The sequence below is a fragment of the Myiozetetes cayanensis genome, unplaced genomic scaffold, assembly GCF_022539395.1.
Source record: "Myiozetetes cayanensis isolate MyiCay16 unplaced genomic scaffold, myiCay2020 scf3, whole genome shotgun sequence".
Lineage (NCBI taxonomy): Eukaryota > Metazoa > Chordata > Aves > Passeriformes > Tyrannidae > Myiozetetes > Myiozetetes cayanensis.
This window is the reverse complement of record NW_026087521.1, coordinates 49,852,583-49,872,885: the sequence shown is the minus strand read 5'-3', so window position 1 is coordinate 49,872,885 and position 20,303 is coordinate 49,852,583. Positions and strand designations below refer to the sequence as shown.

At 48.1% G+C, this 20,303-nt stretch overlaps 1 protein-coding gene across 4 annotated transcripts in view; it reads left to right on the top strand.

Annotated features, from left to right (window-relative positions):
• The window catches only part of ZC3H7B (zinc finger CCCH-type containing 7B), a 46,464-nt gene that overhangs the window by 20,582 nt on the left and 5,579 nt on the right, over positions 1–20,303 (top strand). For 2 of the 4 annotated variants that reach the window (XM_050323881.1, XM_050323882.1), the window contains exons 10-21: positions 386–734; positions 1,704–1,759; positions 2,653–2,815; positions 2,901–3,062; positions 3,922–4,127; positions 5,601–5,701; positions 6,396–6,577; positions 10,232–10,317; positions 15,494–15,627; positions 16,870–16,975; positions 18,032–18,140; positions 19,839–19,972. In XM_050323881.1, the coding sequence (XP_050179838.1) occupies positions 386–734; positions 1,704–1,759; positions 2,653–2,815; positions 2,901–3,062; positions 3,922–4,127; positions 5,601–5,701; positions 6,396–6,577; positions 10,232–10,317; positions 15,494–15,627; positions 16,870–16,975; positions 18,032–18,140; positions 19,839–19,972 (1,788 nt within the window). Of the gene's footprint in view, positions 1–385; positions 735–1,700; positions 1,760–2,652; positions 2,816–2,900; positions 3,063–3,921; positions 4,128–5,600; positions 5,702–6,395; positions 6,578–10,231; positions 10,318–15,493; positions 15,628–16,869; positions 16,976–18,031; positions 18,141–19,838; positions 19,973–20,303 lie in introns of all 4 variants that reach the window. The other 2 variants (XM_050323880.1, XM_050323878.1) reach the window with 1 other exon arrangement.

Below are 20,303 nucleotides of genomic sequence, written 5' to 3'. Positions count from 1 at the left end.
CCCCACCCGCTGACCAATTCCCATCCCATCCCTGAGTAGCAACTGGTGACTCCCGATCTAGTCTTCCTAGTTTATATACTGGGCATGATGTTCTGTGGTATGAAATATCCCTTTGGCTTGTTCTCCCCAGCTTCTCGTGCACCTGCTTGCTGGCAGAGCATGAGAAACTGAAAAGTCCTTGACTTAGAGTAAGTACAGCCTAGCAACCACCAAAATACCAGTGTGTTATCAGCATTATTCTCATGCTAAATCCAAAACACAGAACTGTACCAACTACTAAGAAGAAAATTAACTCTGTGCCAGCCAAAACCAGGACATCGGATTTAAGTCTCTACTCCTCATTCCTAATGTGCTGTTTATCCTCCTCCTTCCTGATTCCCTGAAGTCTCTGGTCCAGGGCACCATTCCTGCCAACCTGCCAACTGAGATGCCCCAGTTGATTCCTGTGTTTCCGGGGGGAACTCCGCTGCTGCCTCCAGTCGTGACAGCCAACATCCCTGTCTCCACCCCTCTGCCACCCGCCTCCTTTGGCCTGGTGATGGATCCCACCAAGCAGCTCTCCTCCTCCTCTGTCCTGGATGCCTTCGAGGCCCCACCAGGAGGAAGTGGTGGCTCTACTTTAGATTCGCTGGATTCCCTGGATCTGCTTCCCTACACAGACACAGGGCTCGATGCCCTGGACTCCTTTGGGACGAGCAGAGGGTCGCTGGATGCCTTGGATTCCTTTACCATTGGTAGGTGCAGAATGATGGTGTTTTATGCTGCATTAGCTGTGAATGCATGCCAAGATTATTTCCTTCAGTGCTGAGGACACCCATCCTGTAGCTTTATCTGCTGGTGTGGCAGAATGGGAATATAAATGTAGAGGAGAGCAGGAAGTTGTGTTGGACGGAGCAACTGAGTATGTTTAGCTCAGGAGTAATAGAAAGGCTGTAGGTTGTAATCCCAGGCAACCAGTACGTGCATAGAGCGAAGTTTAAAGAGGTGAAAGGAACACACAGGTGCATTATGATGAGTGGTGAGATTTAAACCTGGCTTGGTGTCCAGGACACCTCCCTTGGCACAATTTGCTGGACTGTAGCGTGATTCCTTCCCCCTCCTCATTTTGCAGAAAGTGAACAAAGTTGAGGTGACTGAGATGATGCAGGACCTTGTTATGCTGGGCAGAATGGTAGAGGCTGACATGGGTTTTTCCTGTCTCTGGATTCAGGTCAGCAAGTGTCCTCTTGAATGAGGCTCTGCACTCTGATGTCACAAGTAGAAAAGCTGGGGAGGATGGTGGGCAAAGACTAAGTCCCTTCCTGTCCAGGAGGAAAGGCAGCCTTCTTCTTGGTTAACTTGTCCCCATTGTTGCAGTACACTGACAGCAAAAGTATTTTGAGAACAGCAGAGATTGGCCAGTCAGCACTTCAACACTCACATTCACCTCAGTGTTGGGGTACTTTCGAGTTGCCACCTTGGGAATGCCAGTGCTCAGAAGCATAGAGTTAGGTTCAGTAGGATTTGTGGGACAAGAAGGCCTTTTCTAGAGTTTTTCCAAGTCCAGACAGGTGCTTTTGGGAGTAAATATTAAAATATTATGAAATAAATAAAGCAAATTGATATAATAAGCATTTGTTTGTCTTTTTGTGAGCAGAACTGCCTCTGAAAGTGAAATGATTGTATTTGTCTTATGGGGTTTTTCCCTTTCTTTTGCTCAGAAGAAACTAGCTCTCAGGAACTGCGACACCCACCTGGCAGCCAAAAACCATCCCCCGTGGTGAGTGAGCTACTCCTTCGTGCTGATGTCCCAGGGTGCTCTGGAGCCAAGGTAGTAGTGACTCAGGTGATGTAGGTAATTTGGGCCCCCTTCTTGACCCACCCCAGTGAGTTTTGCCTTCCATGTTGTGGCAAGGCAGGTAAAGATTTCCCCAGTCAGTAGGAAGACCTTTGTTCCATCTTTGTTTTTTTCTGTAACTGCATATTGCTGAGGTAGACATGGTGTGGCCTTGGTTGTAGGGTCAACAGGGGATCGTGGACGCTGGTGTCCTGCTGTATCTGGCAGCCACATAACGCTGAAGGATGGGGCAGAGTAAGCCAGCTTTGACTTCAGGCTACTGAGGTTCTTTGCTGCTCTCTGCCCCTGTCAGGAGGCTCCTCCAGATACACTGTTCTGCCTCTGTCCTGTGTCTCCAGTTCTGGAGAAAAAGGGGATGGTTAGCAAGCTTGGAGCAAGAATTATTCTTGAGTTCCTATCATCTGCTAGCCCTATTAACATCAATGTGACTCTCCCCGAAGATTTACTGATACATAGTTTGGGTTTTTTTCTCAGGTTGAGATAGGGTTAAAAGCCTTTCAGTGCAGAGCTTATTGTGATGGAAGGAATGAGAAGAAGCAAGGAGGGCATTTTGTTCTGTGGCTCATGACAGAAAGCTGAGGTCCCTTACCAATAGAGAAAGAGGCCTGTCTTTGAAGTGAACATACCGCAATGCTTGTTCTCTTTGAAGAATTTGCATGCAGCTCTTTTGGAAATGTCATTTCAGATGTAAACGTTTCTATGAGAGAGGAAATTAGAAAGGTTTTTGAGAGACTGGAGTGGGGCAGGGTGTTAGAGAGGTTTCTTGCCCAAGTGGTTGAAGAGCTGAAAAGAGAGGTACATGTGTTTTCTCTCAGGTCAACCTTGGTGGAGTGAGTCACCCAACTGTGCCCAAGGTCACTGAGCAGCTGCTGTCCCAGCCAGAACCAGTAATGCCCAACACAGCCCTGCTAGTGAAGAACCCACTGGCAGCTACTCACGTCTTCAAGCAAGCCTGTCATATCTGCTACCCCAAAACAGGTGATGCGTTTGCTCTGCCAGCAGAGCGCTGGCCCAGGCTGGGATTTGGCTTTCCCTGGGTTGATGGGGTTATTGTCTCCTGCAGGGCCCAAGGCTGGTGATTACACCTATCGGGAAGGCTTGGAGCACAAGTGCAAGCGGGACATCCTGCTGGGCAGGCTGAAGAACTCGGAAGATAAGACCTGGAAGAGGATCCGTCCTCGCCCAACAAAAACCAACTTTGTAGGATCCTATTACCTGTGCAAAGGTGATCTGGGGCAGTTGGTGGCCAGGAAGGGGCATTCACTGTGTGCTGCGGGAGGCTGGGAGGGAAACTGTAGTTGATATCTACAACTCTTGCCTGCTGGCTCTGGGGTCTCCTGTCCCATCAGTAGCCTATGGACTGGATGGCTCAACACAGTGAAGGGCAATGAGCTGCCATGCTGTGGAGAGCAGGCAGCCTCTAAAGTGGTGGAGCATAAGAATTCCAAAGTCACAGTTAGGTGCAATGCACAGCCAAGCACTCAGAGCTGCCCTGTTCATATGGGCTTTACTGTGAACCTGCCTCCTGTACAAGTGCTCGTATTAGTCCCGCTCCACCCAGCTGCCTCAGGGCAGGCCTGTGGTTCTGCCTAGGGAAGAGCACTCTCTTCCTGCTCCTTTGCTCCAGCCATCCCACAGTACATGCAGGCAGTGTGACCAGACTGGTCCCTGAGGCAGTGCCATTACAAACTACCCAATGCGGTGGGGAGAGTGCAAGAGCCAAGCTGACAGGGCTCCTTAGTGCTGGGCCTATGGGAGAACTTAGTCTGGGTTAGCATTAAAAGGGGTTAGTAAAATCATGATCTGTCCCTTGCCAGGCACTGAACTAAAGGTGGCCTCTGTTTTGAGATGGTTTCCCCAACAGCAACATTACTTGAGACTGTCACCATTCAGTAGTTTGCATTAACTTTCCTGAATGTCTCGATACAAACAAGCCTGGGGGGAGATGTCTTTTCTTCAGCTCTCTGTTTTCTTGCTTTCAGTTCCTTGAGAAGCATGGGCAGTGGGAAGAGACAAGAGAGAGTTTAGTTTCTGACTGGGCCGCCCTGCCTGTGTGGTGGTGTGTGCTGTTTGTTGCTTTGTAGATATGCTTAACAAGCAGGACTGTAAGTACGGGGATAACTGCACCTTCGCGTACCACCAGGAAGAGATCGACGTGTGGACGGAGGAGAGGAAGGGGACCCTCAACCGTGACCTCCTCTTTGACCCGCTAGGTGGGATCAAGCAGAGCAGCCTCACAATTGCCAAGCTCCTCAAGGAACATCAGGGCATCTTCACCTTCCTCTGTGAGGTACAGAGCTGGTGGGAGGGGGCAAGCATCCTTCATCATCTCCTCAGTATGCATGTGGACCATTGATATGTTGATAGTTGCCACCATAGAAACATGGTGGGATGACTCGCACAACTGGAGTGCTGCAATGGATGGTTATAAACTCCTCAGGAGGGATGGTCAAAGCAGGAGAAACAGTGGGGTTGCCCTGTATGTTGGGGAGTGTTTTGACTGTCTAGAGCTTAATGATGGCAGCAATAAGGTTGAGTGTTTATGGGTAGGAATCAGGGGGAAGGCCAACAAGGCTGATATCATGGTGGGATCCTGTTACAGACCACCCGCCCAGGGTGAAGAGGCAGAGAAATTATTCTATAAGCAGATGGGAGCAGTCTCACAATCTCTGGCCCTTGTTCTTGTGGGGAACTTCAGCTGAAAATACAGCACAGCAGAGAGGAAACACTCCAGGAACCTCCTGGAGTGTGAAAGAGAACTTCCTGACACAGCTGGTGAGGGAGACAACTAGGGAAAGCACCCTCTGGACTGTTGTCTGTGAACAGAGAAGCACTGGTGGGTGAGGTGATGGTTGGAGGCCGTCCTGGGCACAGCGATCATGGAATGATAGTTTTCAGTTCTTGGAAAAGTAAGGAGGGGAGTCAGCAGAACAGCCACCTTGGACTTCCCGAGGGCAGACTTTGGCCTGTTTAGGATTTTGGTTGACAGAGTCCCTTGGCAGGCAGTCCTGAAGGGCAAAGGAGTCCAGGAAGCCTGGACATTCTTCAAGAAGGAGATTTAAAGGTGCAGGAGTGGGCCATCTATGGCTCTGTATGTCCCAGCCAGTGCCCTGCTCCCAGGAGGGCAGTTAGCAGTGTATGCAGCTGTGTAGGAGATAGAAGTAGATTTCTTCCTTAGCCCTGCAGCTGAACCAAGTGCTCACAGCCTCATAAGATCACCTGTCTCTTCCTCTATCTTGAGATGTTGCTTTGAATTGTAATTTAGCTGCAGTTACTTTAGCAATCAGAACTCCGTAATGCAACAAATTCCCACTTGACGTCTGTGCAGAGCCACAGAATTGGTCAGTTGAGGATTGTCTCATATCGTCTTGATGCTCTGCAGCACAGAGTTCCCCATGCTGGCAGTACATGTAAAGGGACATGTTCTTTGCTGTGAAGTGGCTGTTCTTTTATTTCTCCCCATCATTTCCCCCTTGTTCTTGCTCTCTTGGCTAACAGGGAAAGAATATGTGGCTCTGACCAAAATTTTTCCAACCACAATGGAAAATACTGTTGAGAATAAGCCAAAAAATGTTGTCCGGAAGCTTTTCCAGAGATTCACTTGCTTTATTTTAAAGCCCTACCACAAAGTTTTCATCAGACTTCTTTCTGACTTTGAACATTAGAATAGGCTGGCTCTGGTTCTTCTTCCTCTTCCAAGTGAAGTGGCTCTGGTTCACTGCTCTCTAAGATTTTCCCAGCATGCTAATTCTTCTCTTCTCAGATTTGCTTCGACAGCAAACCCCGGATTATCAGCAAAGGGACCAAGGACACGCCATCTGTCTGCTCCAACCTTTCTGCCAAACACAGTTTCCATGACAACAAGTGAGCGAACAGTTTTTTGTGCTGATGGGAACAATTTCTCACAAGTCCAGCCAGTTTAACTCCAGGGCCCTGGTCTCTTTCTTTCTTTTCTCCCCATGGGTTCCAATCATAGGGCAGCTCAAAGCATGATAAATAGCACTGTGGGCTTCACTCTCTGTGTTTGCTGCTGGTGCTGAAGGATTTCAAGCAGCAGCAAAACCCTTTGGTGTCAGTGTACTAGATTTTCCATTGACTTAATTTGCCTTTCAGTTTGGCCTTTACAGAAAGGTCAAAACAAAGATCCTGTAGCTCAGGATCCTGCTTCTGACTGGCTGGTAATGAATGTTTAGGAAAACAAGTATAACAAACATGTCAAGTACATAGTTATACAATTCCTTCTGGTCCCTGGCAACCTGAGACTTAGGGACTTGCTGAGCTTGAGGAGTTGGTATCTTTGTTGTATATTTTGAAATGTATCTGATCTCTGAACTAAAGCAGAGCATCACCCATGTGCTGAGGAGATTGAAAGTACCTACCCAGGCTTGATAGGGTGGGAGGGCAGGGGCTTGCTTTTCCCAGAGGGAATCTGTCTCTCCTAGAGTTGAGTTTCTTGTGTCCTTTGCCTGCACGGTCAAATGTCTGGATGTCACATGAAAGGAGGAGGTGGGGAGGGTTTGATCCTCTAATGCTTCATATTTTTCTGGCCTGGCTGCAGGTGTCTGGTCCACATTGTGCGTTCCACCTCCCTGAAATATTCCAAAATCCGTCAGTTCCAAGAGCACTTCCAGTTTGACGTGTGCCGACATGAGGTGCGTTATGGCTGCCTACGTGAGGACAGCTGCCACTTTGCTCACAGTTTCATTGAGCTCAAGGTCTGGCTGCTGCAGCAATATTCAGGTGAGTGACTTGTTGGTGCAGTGTATACCTGAGTTTCTTCCAGTGTGTACCCAGGGCCAGCTGAGAAGGGAAGAGGGTGATTTGGGAGCACTGAGAAGTTGTCATTCACCTGTGTGTATACTTACTTTGCCTCCTCAGGGCACAGAAAAGAGGACCAAGGTGTTCTGTGAGGTGATTTGGTCCTTTTACTTTTACATGTGCTATTATAATTTGTAGACCAGGAAGCCTATCCCCTGAGACCAGCTGAATGAATTAAAATTATTATTAGGTAGAGCTGAATCCTAAAAGGTGTTTTGGTGCTTAAATCTTGTGCAAATAGCAGTTGGACCCCTGAGTGAGTATCTGCTGCAGTGAGAATGGCAGTAGGCACAGGTGACAAAGCAGTCAGTTATATAAAGGAAGGCTGTGCATCTCCAGTTTCTCAAAACAAATTCACCAACAGTGGGAAATGACAAGATACTTGATTTTTCCCAAAAAGCATTTGATGAGATGCCTCTGAAGAGGCCTTTGCAAAAATTATATTCAGGGCACTCATGTAATGGCACTGCCACATCTGGCACTTTCAGTCCTTTCTCTCTGTCTCTGACTGACAGGTTGGAGGATTTCTCTGGCTGCTCCCCTGTTGACTGTGTAGATCTGGTCCACCCACAGGGCTACCTACAAGGGTCTCGTTTAGTGCAACACCCAGCCTGGTAATAGGAGTACTTCAGAGAGGAAGGCGTTATGGATGTTTCTCATAACTGATGTTCAGTGCGGTCCTTGGCCTTGGCTTCAGCTCGTGAGGGACCGTGATGAACAAGTGTGGCTCTGTGGCAAATGCCATCTTTTATTCTTGCCGTTTGACCTCATTTATTTGTGGCCTCAGGAAATTAAAAAATTACAACTCCAGAGTTTCTAAGAAAGCATGTTGCCTGTGTGCTGTAGGCCACCACTGCTTCTCTACATGCTTATGATACTGCCTGTAGTACTCTGGGCATTCTAATATTCAAGACTTTGCTCTTTTTCCCACCCCATGGTTGGTTTATTTTTGCTGGTTTGTTTGGGTTTTTTAAGAAAAGTTTCTTTGCTCCCTTCTTCCCTCTGTCTTCCTTCCTCTTCAGCCTGTAGAAGAAACTGTTAGACTGATTTTTTTCTTCTTGCTTTCATTACTTGAAGAAATTACTTCAAAGGGGAAGCTGAGGAGATGAAATAAGCCATGAGTTAAGAGCTGCAGAGGTGGTCAGTAAGCCCTATGCTTATTTCCGTCTTTTCCAACAATGCGAGAGCCATTATCATGGTTTTTTTTCTGCAGGGCTGTATATATATATGACCCTGCTCTCCTTGTGAGTTTGCCTTCCTGGAATGGTGGTTTATTACCTCTCCTGAGTGTAGCCTTCATTATGGAAACAGAGATGAAAGGTAGTTGTTACCATTCTCTGAGAATGCTTTAGCTTTGGAGCAGAGAGTTTCAGTTGAGCGCTATTTGCTTGGCAAGAATAGGAAGAGGGCATAACAGCTAGCATTTGAAACATTTCACAGCCATCTGAGCTTCTACAGAGCTTTTGGCTTTGTTCATGGGGATAAAGGATCATATTAGTGAAGTAAAGGTTCCCAAGATCTGAAAACTGGATAGACAGGACTGTTTTCTTGTTCACTGTGGCTTTTCACAGACATATCTTGCTATTTTCTTCCATCAGTGGAAATCACAGTCTTTGTCCTCACTAATGATGTTGCAAAAGATACTGAAATATTATAAGTAATCAACACATGGGCCTTTTGGTTCCCAGATCATTTCTTTGTGACAGTTCATGCTTTGGAGAGCTGGTAGTTTGGCAAACATCCTTTCACATTTGGGAGGAGGTTTTTTTTCCTGACCACCACATTTCTAGACTGTATTGTTGAGTTAGTTCAAATTTCTGGGACTGGAAGAAGGCAGTCACTTGCTAAGAACGTCATTTGAAATTCAGTCTTCTGACAAGACCTGTGTATGCTTCTCCTATTGATTCTGCACCCCAGGGATCACAGTGCAGGTGTGCAGAATGGAGAAGGTGGGAGCTGCTTTGGCCCTTTCCCTGCCAGGTCCAGTGCAGCATGTTAACTTCTTCCTGTGGTTTTCCCAGTTTTATAGTTTTTGTTCCCAAAGTATCGATCAGCAGTGTGCCCAACCCTGCAATATTTGGACATGAAAGAAGGAGTTGCAGTTTTACTAACTCTGCACTATTTCTTCTGGATAATGTCTAAAAAAGGAGAAAATTTACCAACAGCTCTGATCTGTGAGCAGTACCAGCTATGCAGCAGCTGCCATTTTAAAGGCCTGAGCAAATGTTCTTAAATAGTGGTAAAGCTCCCTGAATTCTTTTCATCCTGTTCAAGCCCTGTGCAAATGGCAGTATTGTTGCCTGACAGGGACCTGAACAGCCAGAATCACACATAAGGAAACTGAGATCATGAATGATGCGACTTACCCAACTTACACACAGCCTAAGCTGAGATGAAAACTTACATTTGGTGGCCCTGGAACATGTTGGCTCCCAGATCAAAGATCATGACCATGTAGCACACCTGGGGAACACCTCACTTCAGTAATATAAAGCTGTAGGCATAAGCATATTGATTAGTTTTGCAGCCTCTGTGTCCTGGTGGTGCTGCATCAAGGCCATCCTCAGCACCCCACTTTTTGGAATCAGCTAGCTGTTGCAAGATACTTGCTTCAGTTTGTTTTGGCAGCTGTCTTGGGTCTTTATAGCACTTAAATAACATGGGCTTTTTTGTAACAAAGTCTTCACACTGACCAAACAGTTCCTACCCTTACACAGTTTTTTCTTGCTGTTTAGTGCTCTAAGAGTCATAGGGCCCATCTGGCTGGTTGGTGCTAACAGAGGCTGTTCCCTCACCACTTGAGCTGGTCAGGAGTTAATTCCTTACATAAGGTCTGACTAACCCTTTTTGTTGTTCTCTGATGTTGTATTTCTGATACCTGAAACCTTGCGGCTCTTTCCTTGCTGGTTACATACTAGCAGCTGTTCCTTGGTTGGTTTTGCACTGTTGGCCTTTCCTTGCTGCCTTGGTTGTGCTTGGTGTTTGTATATGTTGAATTTCAACTTTCTGCTTCGCCCACTAATTGATGGGCAGACCCCTCAACTTGAAGGTGTAACAGGCTAATTAATCCCAGCCTGGGATAGGTGAGGCTTCCTGGGTTTTGGAGGTGCTAGGTGCCTCACTGGGATATCTGTGATCTTCCAACCTAGTGGCAAAAACTCCATTATACAGTAGATCAACAGTAACAAAGCACTGTCTTCAGGAGCCTCTGTAGAGTCTGTTGATAAGGCATTGGGGGACAGCTTTTGTCAAGCTCTTGACCCCTAGTGAAAAATTATTGTCCCAGAGGCAGCAGCTGGGTCCTTTGCAGGCAACCTGAGCAGAAACAAGCCCAGGAGATCCAACTCTTCTCCTTCTGTTTGACTTGTGTAAAGAGAGGAGCTTCCTTAGCCTGGGATTAAGCATGTTCCATGATGGGTCCCCTCACAACTCATGTCCTGACCTTACCAGCGAGGCTGTCAGGAGCTGTCAGCCACTCAGGGTTTACTAAGCCCAAATGTAAGAAGTCCTGCAACAACCCCTCCCTTGTGTTGGTCAAAGCAGGGTAGTTCAGTTCTGTCTCCTTTGTGTTCCCAGGAATGACCCATGAAGATATCGTGCAGGAATCTAAAAAGTACTGGCAGCAGATGGAGGCACATGCCAGCAAACCAGCCAACAGCATGGTAAGTGAGGTGTATCTAGAGCTTGCAGCCTGGTTTTGCTCCCAGCAGTGCCAGCCCATTGTCTCTTTCCCTCTCACTGCTGCGCCTGATAGATCCCAGGCAGACCAGGCTTGCCATTGAGGAGGACAGCTGAGAGCTTTCCTGGGTGCTGTGCTGGTGTTGAGCTTTGTGCCTTGTTCTGCAGCGTTGTTATCTGCTCTGTTCCATGGTGGGGTGAATCCTCTAGGACACAGAGGGCAACGCACAGAGAATGGTGCTTCCTGTGACACTTTGCTAGTGAAATTAGGAGATTTTAGGACTATGGCCACACAGAGTGGGGACCAAAGGTGTCCTGCTGCCCTTTAGTGGCCAAGGGACGATAGAGCAGTTTGAAGGACTCCTCGACCCACAGGACTGATATAAATGCAGGAGTAGGTGGAACTTTCAGTCCAGATGCTGTTGAGGCTGGGCAGAGATCTTAATGGTGCTTTATCAGGAGGAGGCTGTGAGTTTTGCCTTTGTGCCACCAGTCTCTCAGTGTGGGAGAGGGTGCCTCTGGCTGCACCCTCCAGCACTGCCAAGAACTTCCCTAGAGAGGTGTGTTATAAGCAAAAGGCACTTTGTTTACTTTCTTTCGACCTGTTGGTTATGGACAGTGCTGCCTTATCCTTTTTTTTTCCCAAAGGGGAGTTCTGTAGTGCAGGAGCAGAGCCCACCCAGTGAGAACAATTCCCAGCCCTGAGTCGAACTAAAGCAGTTTTTGCCATTAGAACAAGGAGGTTTTTAGACTTTAATTGCTTTCATAGAATATGTGTGACAAGATGAGAAACTTCACGCTTCCTAGCAAGCACTCAGGCATAGGAGTGATTCTTTCCCCTGGAGAATAGCAGGGAAAGTGCTGTGAATCCTTTTGGATCCCATTTGACTGCCTTCTTTCCCCTTGTGAAGGCCTGAGCTCACCACCCCTTGGTCTATGCCTTATTGTCAAAGCAAGGGTGTTCCACCTTTGTCTGGGACCTGTCATCCAGGAGTCCCTCTGCAGAGACCAGCACTGAATGAAGTCTGTAAGCATCCTAAAGAGGAGGTGTTTTATAGGAGAGGGATCTGAGTCACTCATGTGGTGTGTAGGAGCTGTTTTTTATCTAGGTTGTGGGCCAAGTGTTCTGAAGGCTGTAGGGCATTGATGCTGGGGAAAAGCAGGTCTTGCTGGGCATGGCCTAGCCCAACAGGAAAGATGCAGGTGACTGCACTGGTGCTTGCAGTGGGCTTGCAGTGTGTCCATGTATGTACTGGTTATGCTGCATGAGATGGAGTCATCTTTGAGGGGATGCTCAGCAACAAACCTGTGCAGCTGTTGTGGTCTGAAATGGTTGGGGGAGTGGAATGGGAAGCAGCAGTCCAGAGTAACCAAGGTCTCTAGTTCCCAAAACTGTCCAACTTGCTTAAGAAATATGTTCTAGCTTCTCAGGAAGCTAAGAAGGACGAGTTTCTACGTCCTGTATTATGTGAGACGTGAGCCTGGATGATCTGAATGGTTCCTGCAGACAGAGCTGGCTGTGATCTCTTTCTGCATGGTATGGGGACAGAGGGAGGGGCCTGCATCTCCACAAGGGAGGAAACTAAGTGTGAATTTGCAGCAGTTTGTGACAGCAGTTGGATTTGTATCAGCAATGCCTGCCCCAAGAGTGCAGTCTAGAGACCGGTTCTCTCCTGCCTGCTGTGGATCTACCTGCATTTTCCAGAAAGCTCTCTCTGGCCATTCTCTGTGCGTAATGAGGGCATAAAAAAAATACACAGACAGCTTTTTTTTCTATAAACCTTGCAGCTTCAAATTCACCTTTGTCTGGAGGTGCTGCTGTTGGAATAACAAGTGGAACAGCAGGCATGGTCAGAGCATGTTCTCTGAAGCACATGGGATCTGGATACTGAGTGAGGGTTCCATTTCTGGCTGCTGGGGCTTGCACGGGGCAGAGGATCAGGAAACAAAATGCCAGAGCCTGCTACATCAGGAGGTGGGCAGAGAGCTACAGTTTCTGGACCCTGTGATCAGTGTTAAGGCTAATGGCTGGTGGCAAAGTCTGGTTATACCCCACAAATGCCTTTCACAGAGCTGGACTGAACCCTCCACCCTTCCAGGCTGTGGAGGCGAAACAGCAGCCGTGTTGGTACAGTCAGAAAATGCCTACCGGCAGCAGCACCAGCTGTCTGTGGGCACTGGCAGCCTGGCACTGGCACTGCTCAGGGAGACAGAGTCAAGTCGGTCAGATGCATGTGTTTGCAAATAGCAAGCCATGGCTTTGCCACGAGCACGTCCTCAGCCAGAGGGCTGTGCTTTGGGATGAGACCCTGGCTTGCTGCCGAACACCCTGCGGGCAGGGCTAACTATCTGTTGAGAGATGTTTACTTTTGCCATTGTTTTCTCCTGTCCAAGCAGGCTAAGGTGACTCAGAGTTTTCTCAGCGTCCTTCCAGCTTTCAAAGTTGGCTGCCTAGCAAAGACAACTTCCCAGGAGTGCTGTAAAAACAGACTCCTCCTTCCCACCATCCCGTGTGCTCCACTCTCACCCCGGTGCCCTCTGGTCAGCGGAAGCAAGGTCGCTCTGGGGGATTTTGCTGCAGTTTTGTCACAGCTGCCAGTTGGACTCAGTTAGCAGCTGGGGCTGTCCAGTTGTGGAAAAAAGAGGCAGGCAGCAGGCAGGAGCCCAGTAGCTGTGAGCAGCTCAGGAGGCTTAGCAAGAAGTGGAAGACGAAGATACACTGCTTGCTAAGCACCTGCCGGGAATCTTGCACTTGACCCCACAAATTTGGTCCCGTAGAGGCTGCTCTAGAAGTAAACCCAGTGGCTGCAGATTGAAGAGGCAGTCAGCAGGAGGGACTGTTGTAGGTAGCTGGGTGTCTCCCATAGCATTCTTGTGAATTGAGGGGTTGTAGCCCTGATTTTTTCTGGTTTTCAAGGGCTAATTTGTTTTTACTCCCCTAGCCAGCTGCAGAACCCCATGAAAGCTGATCTCAGAATTATTAATTTAAGCATGGAGAGGAAAGAAAAGTCTCTCATAAGGGGTACTTGCCCCCAAGTACAGCTCACTCAGTTATGTGGCTGAGTAACATGGGCTCCTCAAATATTTGGCTGAGGGATGTGGCTCCTCCAGACTGAGCAGGGTTCCTGAAGTTGGGAGACGTGAGTGGCCGTGCTGTGGCTGTTGGTTTCTGCAGAGCCTGAAGCGGAGAGCTGTCGTGCCAAAGGCTTTTATTTATTTGGTTGCCATGGTGTACAGCTAACACTATATTGGCTTCATAGCAAGGGGTGGTGCCACAGCCCGTGGCACTTTTTGCCTGGCTTTGTCTGCTAGAGCCTCATGTGATACAATTTCCACACTGTTGGTTATCAGCAGCCTGCCAGGTATGTGTCTTGCCTTCACAAATACAGTCATGTAGCATTAACAGCAGCAGCTTTGATTTTTTGCTTGGCTCCTAATATCCTGGGAGCATACCTGCCCACTGGATTGATCAGCAGTTTGCATGACTCAGATGAAGAAATGCACGGGGCTTCTTTTGGTTAAGCTTTTGTGGAAAAAGCAGCCCAGGTTACCAGAACTACCTGAGAAACATTCATTTTATCTTGATCTATTTTCTCTTCTGGAGCCACTCAGTTTTTATTTTTGCTGGGTCAGTAGGTTTGAGCAAAGCTTTCTGGCTGTGCTGAGAGATCTGTCACCAGGAGGAGAGCACGGGACTGATAAAAGGGAATATGCCAGCAGTGCCATTTTGTTACCTTAGGCATATAGGTTTGATGGGTCAGTAGTGAGATGTAGTGTCATTTCCTTTGGAGACCAAGTGGAGGTTAAAACTACTGTTCAAAGGCTGCACATCTCAGAGGGAGGCACCTTATTGCCTTCCATGATAGCCCAGGTCTCAACTCTGTTCATCCCACAGCCAGCCACTTTGGTGTGTTCTTGGTGGTCACCAGCACAGCTGAATGATCATGTGCTGGAAGCCACCAAAAAGGCTCTTACAGAGGAGTAGAGAATCGCTGCTGCTTTTCAAGAGAGATGCTGATTCTCTGGTAGGGTCCTTTTGCTGGGACATCAGAGCACTGATGGCTTCTTGTAGTCAGCACAGACAAAGGTCAGCTCTCTGGTCAGCTTTTCACAGTGACAGAAGACCTTTTATATGTCAGCTCTGCTTCTGCAAAAACTAGGTCTGGAGGATGCAGAGTGGTAGTCAATAGCTGATGTGGCATTTCCTCGGACATGCTTTGATTCTGCGTTGCCTGTGCTTGCTGTTTTCCCTTTGTCAAGGGATGCATAGAGGGTCCATGCTATTGCTAATCATTTGCTGGCAGAAAGTGAACTGGAGGTGCCAGCCTCATGTCTTCCAGGGGTGATAAAGAAGACAAATGGCTTTCTGTTGGTTTGCTCAGAAAACATGAGGCAGCAATGATACGGGACTGGCTTCTTTTTTTTTCCCCTTTCTCCACAATCTGTTAGTTATAATCCCAAACTAGCCTTCTCATGGTGGGGTCAATAAGTGCAGTGGCTGAGAAGGTGTGAAATATGTGCATTGTACATCTGTCCAGAGACTGTGATTAACTGCTTGTGAAATCCAGTGCAGAGGAACCATGATGGAAACCTGCCCAGAAACGGCTTGGAAGGGTATCAACACGAGGACCCAGCTCTGACTTCATGGTGTCAAATGGTAGATGTGACATGAGCCTCTTGGTCCTAAAGCAGGAGTGGTGGATCCTGCACTGTGGCATGGCCTGGCTTCCTCCTGAGGGGCTCTCTCAGCTGTGTGACCAGGCTCTCTCCACAAGCAGTGAGGGGGACATGGATTGCCCTCCCTGCAGGGAAGTGGGGATGAGTGCTGGGGCAGGTCTCACAGAGCTTGTCTGTACACAGAGATAGGCTGCAGGGGTTTCACAGCCAGGTCTGGTCAGTGCTGGAAGCTGTCAGGCTGTCTGTGCTTTCAGCCAGACGTCAAAGCCCAGGAAATCATGCTGAAGCAAGCAGTGGTTTTGCTCCTGTCTGGAATCTCAACGGGCCACCAGCTAACACTGGCAAAGGAGAGCTGGGCTGTCTGTGATTTAATCTGGCCTGTCGCTGGCACACGGGCATGTGGGGAGCTGCCAGCATCACTGTGGCAGGTTTGGGGAGTGCATTTTGCCTCTGTGTGCCTGAGACTGTGATTCTTTTCCCTAGGCTTCTTCCCGGACTCCCACATCAAGCACCTTTGACCTCCAGATGAAATTTGTGTGTGGCCAGTGCTGGAGGAATGGGCAGCTGGTGGAGCCAGATAAAGACCTCAAGTACTGTAGTGCCAAAGCCCGCCACTGGTGAGCAATGCAACCTTCTCTTTCCCCCATCCCTCTGCAAGCATTCTGCTTCATTTTAAAATAGTTTCCTTGGCTTTTTCATTGCTTTGGTTGCTCTTCTCTGGTGTGTGTCACGTCTGTTTGCACCTCTCAGCTCCTTGGCCCCATAAGAATGTTTGGTGTGATAAAATCATTGAATCAGAGAACAATTTGGATTGAGAGGAACCTTTAAAGGTCATCTAGTCCAGTCCTCTTGCAATAAGCAGGGGCATCTTCAACTAGATCGGGTTGCTCAGAGTCTCGTCCAGCCTGACCTTGAAAGTTTACAGGGATGGGGCATCCACCACCTCTCTGGGTTGTGCCAGTGTTTCAACACCCTCATCATAACAAGTTCCTTCTTTATATCTTGTCTGAATCTACCATCTTTCAGTTTCAAGCCATTACCCCTTGTCTTATCAAGACAGGCCCTACTAAAAAATTTGTTCCCCTCTTTCTTATAAGCCGTCTACAAGAGGAATATTGTCTGGGAACTCAACTGTTTGGTCATGAAAACTGTGGTCTATCTCACCCAGGCAGTCTGGCAGATTGGGACAGAGGGTTTATAGGACTTCTCTTCCTATAACACAAGCCACAGAGGCATAGTCCAAGAAAGTCTTACATGGCAAATGTAAGACTTTTGTTGAAGAAGAGACAGAATAAGCAGTTTCTGAAGGAAGTGAGCAGGTGAAGATTGCTTCCTGGAATGGGAAAAATAACACCTCTTTGTGCAGCTACTGAAAAGAACTGGGGCTTTTGCCAAGGTTATCTCCTGGTAATCGCTTGCAGGAGAATTAATACTTCCTGGCACCTGTTCATAAGATGGTGCTTGTAACAACTTGCATTTCTGTTGCACCTTTCAAGCAGAAAATATTCCCAAGTGTTTTTCATGGATCTGATTGCACAAGAACTGGCTGTGTCGAAGGGTAGAATGCAGCTGTTTAGTAATCCATGGTGATGTCATGTGAGATTTGGGGGAGATTTTTTGTGGCTTTATGAGAAGAAATACTCTAGGAAATAGGTAATACATACAGGGAGAAGTCCTCCTAAAACACCCTTCTTGTAGCGTCTCCATCACAGATGTGCACATCTAGGAGCAACCAGACAGTGCAGGGACAAGGTGGACAGCAGGATCTGGTCAGCTCTCAGTATTTAAGGGTCTCTGAGGTAAAGAACCCTTGTTCTGCTCTTCCTTATGCCTCTCTTGATTTATTCTCTCTTCTTCAGCTGGACGAAGGAACGCCGTGTCCTGCTGGTGATGTCCAAAGCAAAGAAGAAGTGGGTGTCAGTCCGACCGCTGCCTCCCACCCGCAACTTCCCACAGCAATATGATGTAAGCCCCATGCCAGATGCCCCTTCTCTTTCCCTTCCACCATGGTACAGTGCTTTGAGGGCTGGTCCCTTGCAGGCCTGGCAGGGAGGCAGGCATGTGATGGCTGAGATGGGAGGTAAGGACAGACTGATGGCAACAAAGTCCAGCAAAAAGGTGGAGCAGAAGAAGGAGCAGCACCCATTTAAATCACTCCATATACATATGCGAGTTTTTGAAGTTGCTGTTAATGCATATCAAGAACTGTTAATGCATCTCTGGCTTGCAGAGGGTTTGGGAATGAAATTTAAGTCTCCCTTTAGGTCAGGGTTTCTCAATGTGGGTGAGAGGCAAGACACTTAGGAGAAGCCAATTCCTGCCTTTGCTGTGGCTGGGCTGCCGTAGATTGTGAAACTTGCTCACAATGGGTTTTGAAAGTAAAACTAAGAACTCAGCTAAAAAGCCACATGCTGTGAGGAAAGTTACAGATATCTAACCTCCAACCCCACCCCAAATGTGGTGAGAGATAGCTTCTCTCTTCCTCTCCTTTCATTTCTTCCTGAAAGGAGAAACTCCTTCCCCCTGCCCTATGGTATGTCCTCCTGAGGTTGCCAGGACTGGGGGAAGAAGGGACGATCAGTCAATATGATGCTTGGAAAGCTTCTCCTTTTCTCGGGCACTGATGCTGTTGGTAGCTGTGAGGTAAAGTTGTGTGTGCACTAGTGTGGTCTAAGCAACCTGTAAAGGCCACTCGGAGATGGTTGGAGAATGAGTCACCTTTGGGGACCAGCAGCTTGACCAGCGGGAGACACTATGGGATCAACCCAGGTTGCTCCCTGCTCTCCTGACCTGTACCTGCACCTGGTCACCTGTGGAAATGGAATAGGTGCTGAACTGAGCTGCCTACATGTTTATGTCTCAGAAGATTGAGGAAAAAAACATGAGTTAATGATGTATGAAGTGTCCTGTTTGCAACCTCTCCTGTGTGCAATTTAATGCCCCAGCTGATTATTGAACCCACTTTCTCCTCTACCAAGGAGTATTTGTGCTGATGCTAAATTTTTCTCTGTCTTTTAACAGTTGTGTATCCATGCACAGAATGGCAGGAAATGCCAGTATGTGGGCAACTGCTCCTTTGCCCACAGCCCTGAGGAGAGAGACATGTGGACCTTCATGAAAGAAAATAAAAGTGAGTGGGGAGAGGGAAGAGGGCATTTGGGGAGTGGATGCAGGGTTTTTTAAGACATACTCTTGACAACAGAGACGGAGCTGGACAGGGCTGTGCCCATGAGCTTAGGTGGGATTAAGGGACAGGTCTGTCTACAGTAATTTAGAGCTGCTCTTTTCATAAATGTGCATGTATATCTTGAGTCCCTTGCTCTGGGACTTGAGTACCTTGGTCCCGTGTCTTGCTTTGCTCCATTGCTGCCCTCTCTTTCTGCAGCATATTTGAATCCAGCCTGTGCTGTCCCTCCAGTTGCCTGTAGAGTCCCAGGCCGGGCTCTGTATGGAGCTCTGCCAAAGCACCAGTCCTGGCCTGTAGCTGCTCCTGTATCTCTCTTGTCTGTCTTCTATCTGCCTTGGCTTTCTTGCCTATTTCTCTTCATATCCCTTGCTCCTGGGCTGCGGCACTCCCTACTCATGGCATTGTACTCAAAGGGGAGGAGTTGAGATCCTGAATGAGAACATCGTTGGGTGGTGACTTTTTGGAGGAGTTTGTCTGTATTTAATTATGCAGGTTCCCAGCTTACTGTCTGGGGGATAGCTGGGGGGTTGCCCACGTCCTGGATGGCCAGCTATGGCAGCAATCCTTGTTTATTCAGACCAACAGCAAGGGGAAAAGGACTAGTTGTCCATGTGCTCACTTGACACTGTGGGAGATGCTGGAAAGCCTGAAGGATTTCAGGCCTGCCCTGAGTTTGTTTGGTCTTTATGATTCTGTGGAGGGTCTTTCACTCTGCTGGGCCAAACTGTTGCTTGTTACAGTTCAAATCATTTTGTTGCTGAACCCTTTAGAGGACATCAGACCAATCTGGGTGTGTTTGCTTAAGCACAAAGGTGACTCTTCGAAGGACAGTGTTGTTTCAGTTTGGGGGAATTTGCATTCTTAAGTTCCTGTTGCCTCAAGTTCCTCAATTACCCATTTGGCAAGGAGTAAATAAGTAATGCATTGTACTTAGAGCATCATATTGGTGTCTGCAAACATTTGTGTTTCAATAGGCTCTCTCAGGAGCTGATCTTGGAAAGGCAGATGTGTAGTTAAAGCTTCCACCTCGAATTTCCTTTCCCACTAGTATACTGAGTGGGTTTTAAACCAAAAGCCTCAAGAGACAATTACTGCAGTCCTCGGGGCAGGTTATGAACTCGGAGCAAGCTATCATTAGGTCTTTCTCCCCTCCTCAATGCTTCCTGTGGCCAGCTTGCTTAAGGGCTCTCCTTCCTCTCTAGTGCTGAGGACGAAACTTAGGCTTAGAGGAAAGGGGCGGATCTGAAACCAGCCCCAGGCTTAGCTTCCTGGCTGGAGTGAGATGTCTTCTGAGGTCGACCAGAACCAGGCCTGATGGAGAATCGTCTTGTGGGGTGAATTCTATGGAGAACTTGAGGCACTTTCCCACCTTCCTGACAATTTTGTGTAGCTGCTGTCACAATTGCCTTTCAACTGATAGAAGACATCCCCCATACCAGGTGATGTGGTGTGAATTTGGTTCCTTTCTGCAGGGGTCTCATTTGAGGAGGTCACATGGGGCCTCCCAAGCACAGACCTTCAGTCTGTTGCTGCCGCATAGGCGAGGGGAGGGAAGGGCTGCCCCAGCATTCGTCCTTTTCTTGTAGTTTGTGCACGGTGTGGGAGATTGTCTGAGTGACGTCATGGGTCGCCTTTGTGCAGTACTAGATATGCAGCAGACCTATGACATGTGGCTAAAGAAACACAACCCCGGGAAGCCTGGAGAGGGAACACCACTCACCTCACGAGAAGGGGAGAAGCAGATCCAGATGCCCACCGACTATGCTGACATCATGGTAATCATCTGATCTCTTGTTCTTTATTCTCTCTCCTCAGTGCTGACAGCCTGCTGCTCTCCTGTGCTCCAGGTGTGAGCTAGCAGGGACTGTATTGCTCTTCTAATGTAGGTTAAATGGACAGCTTGGAGCAGCACAACAAGGGCAGCACAGCCGAGGCAAGAAGAGATTGACCTGGGGTCAGCAAGGCTCTGCAATGGCTTTTCTGTTAATACTCAAGTCATTAGGACTCTACCTTAGGTTCCCTTTTGTGTGGGCTCAGCCACTCTCCGGGCTTCCTGAGTCCTCCTGGGCAAGCTGGCCAAACCATTGCAGGCCTGTCAGAAAAGAA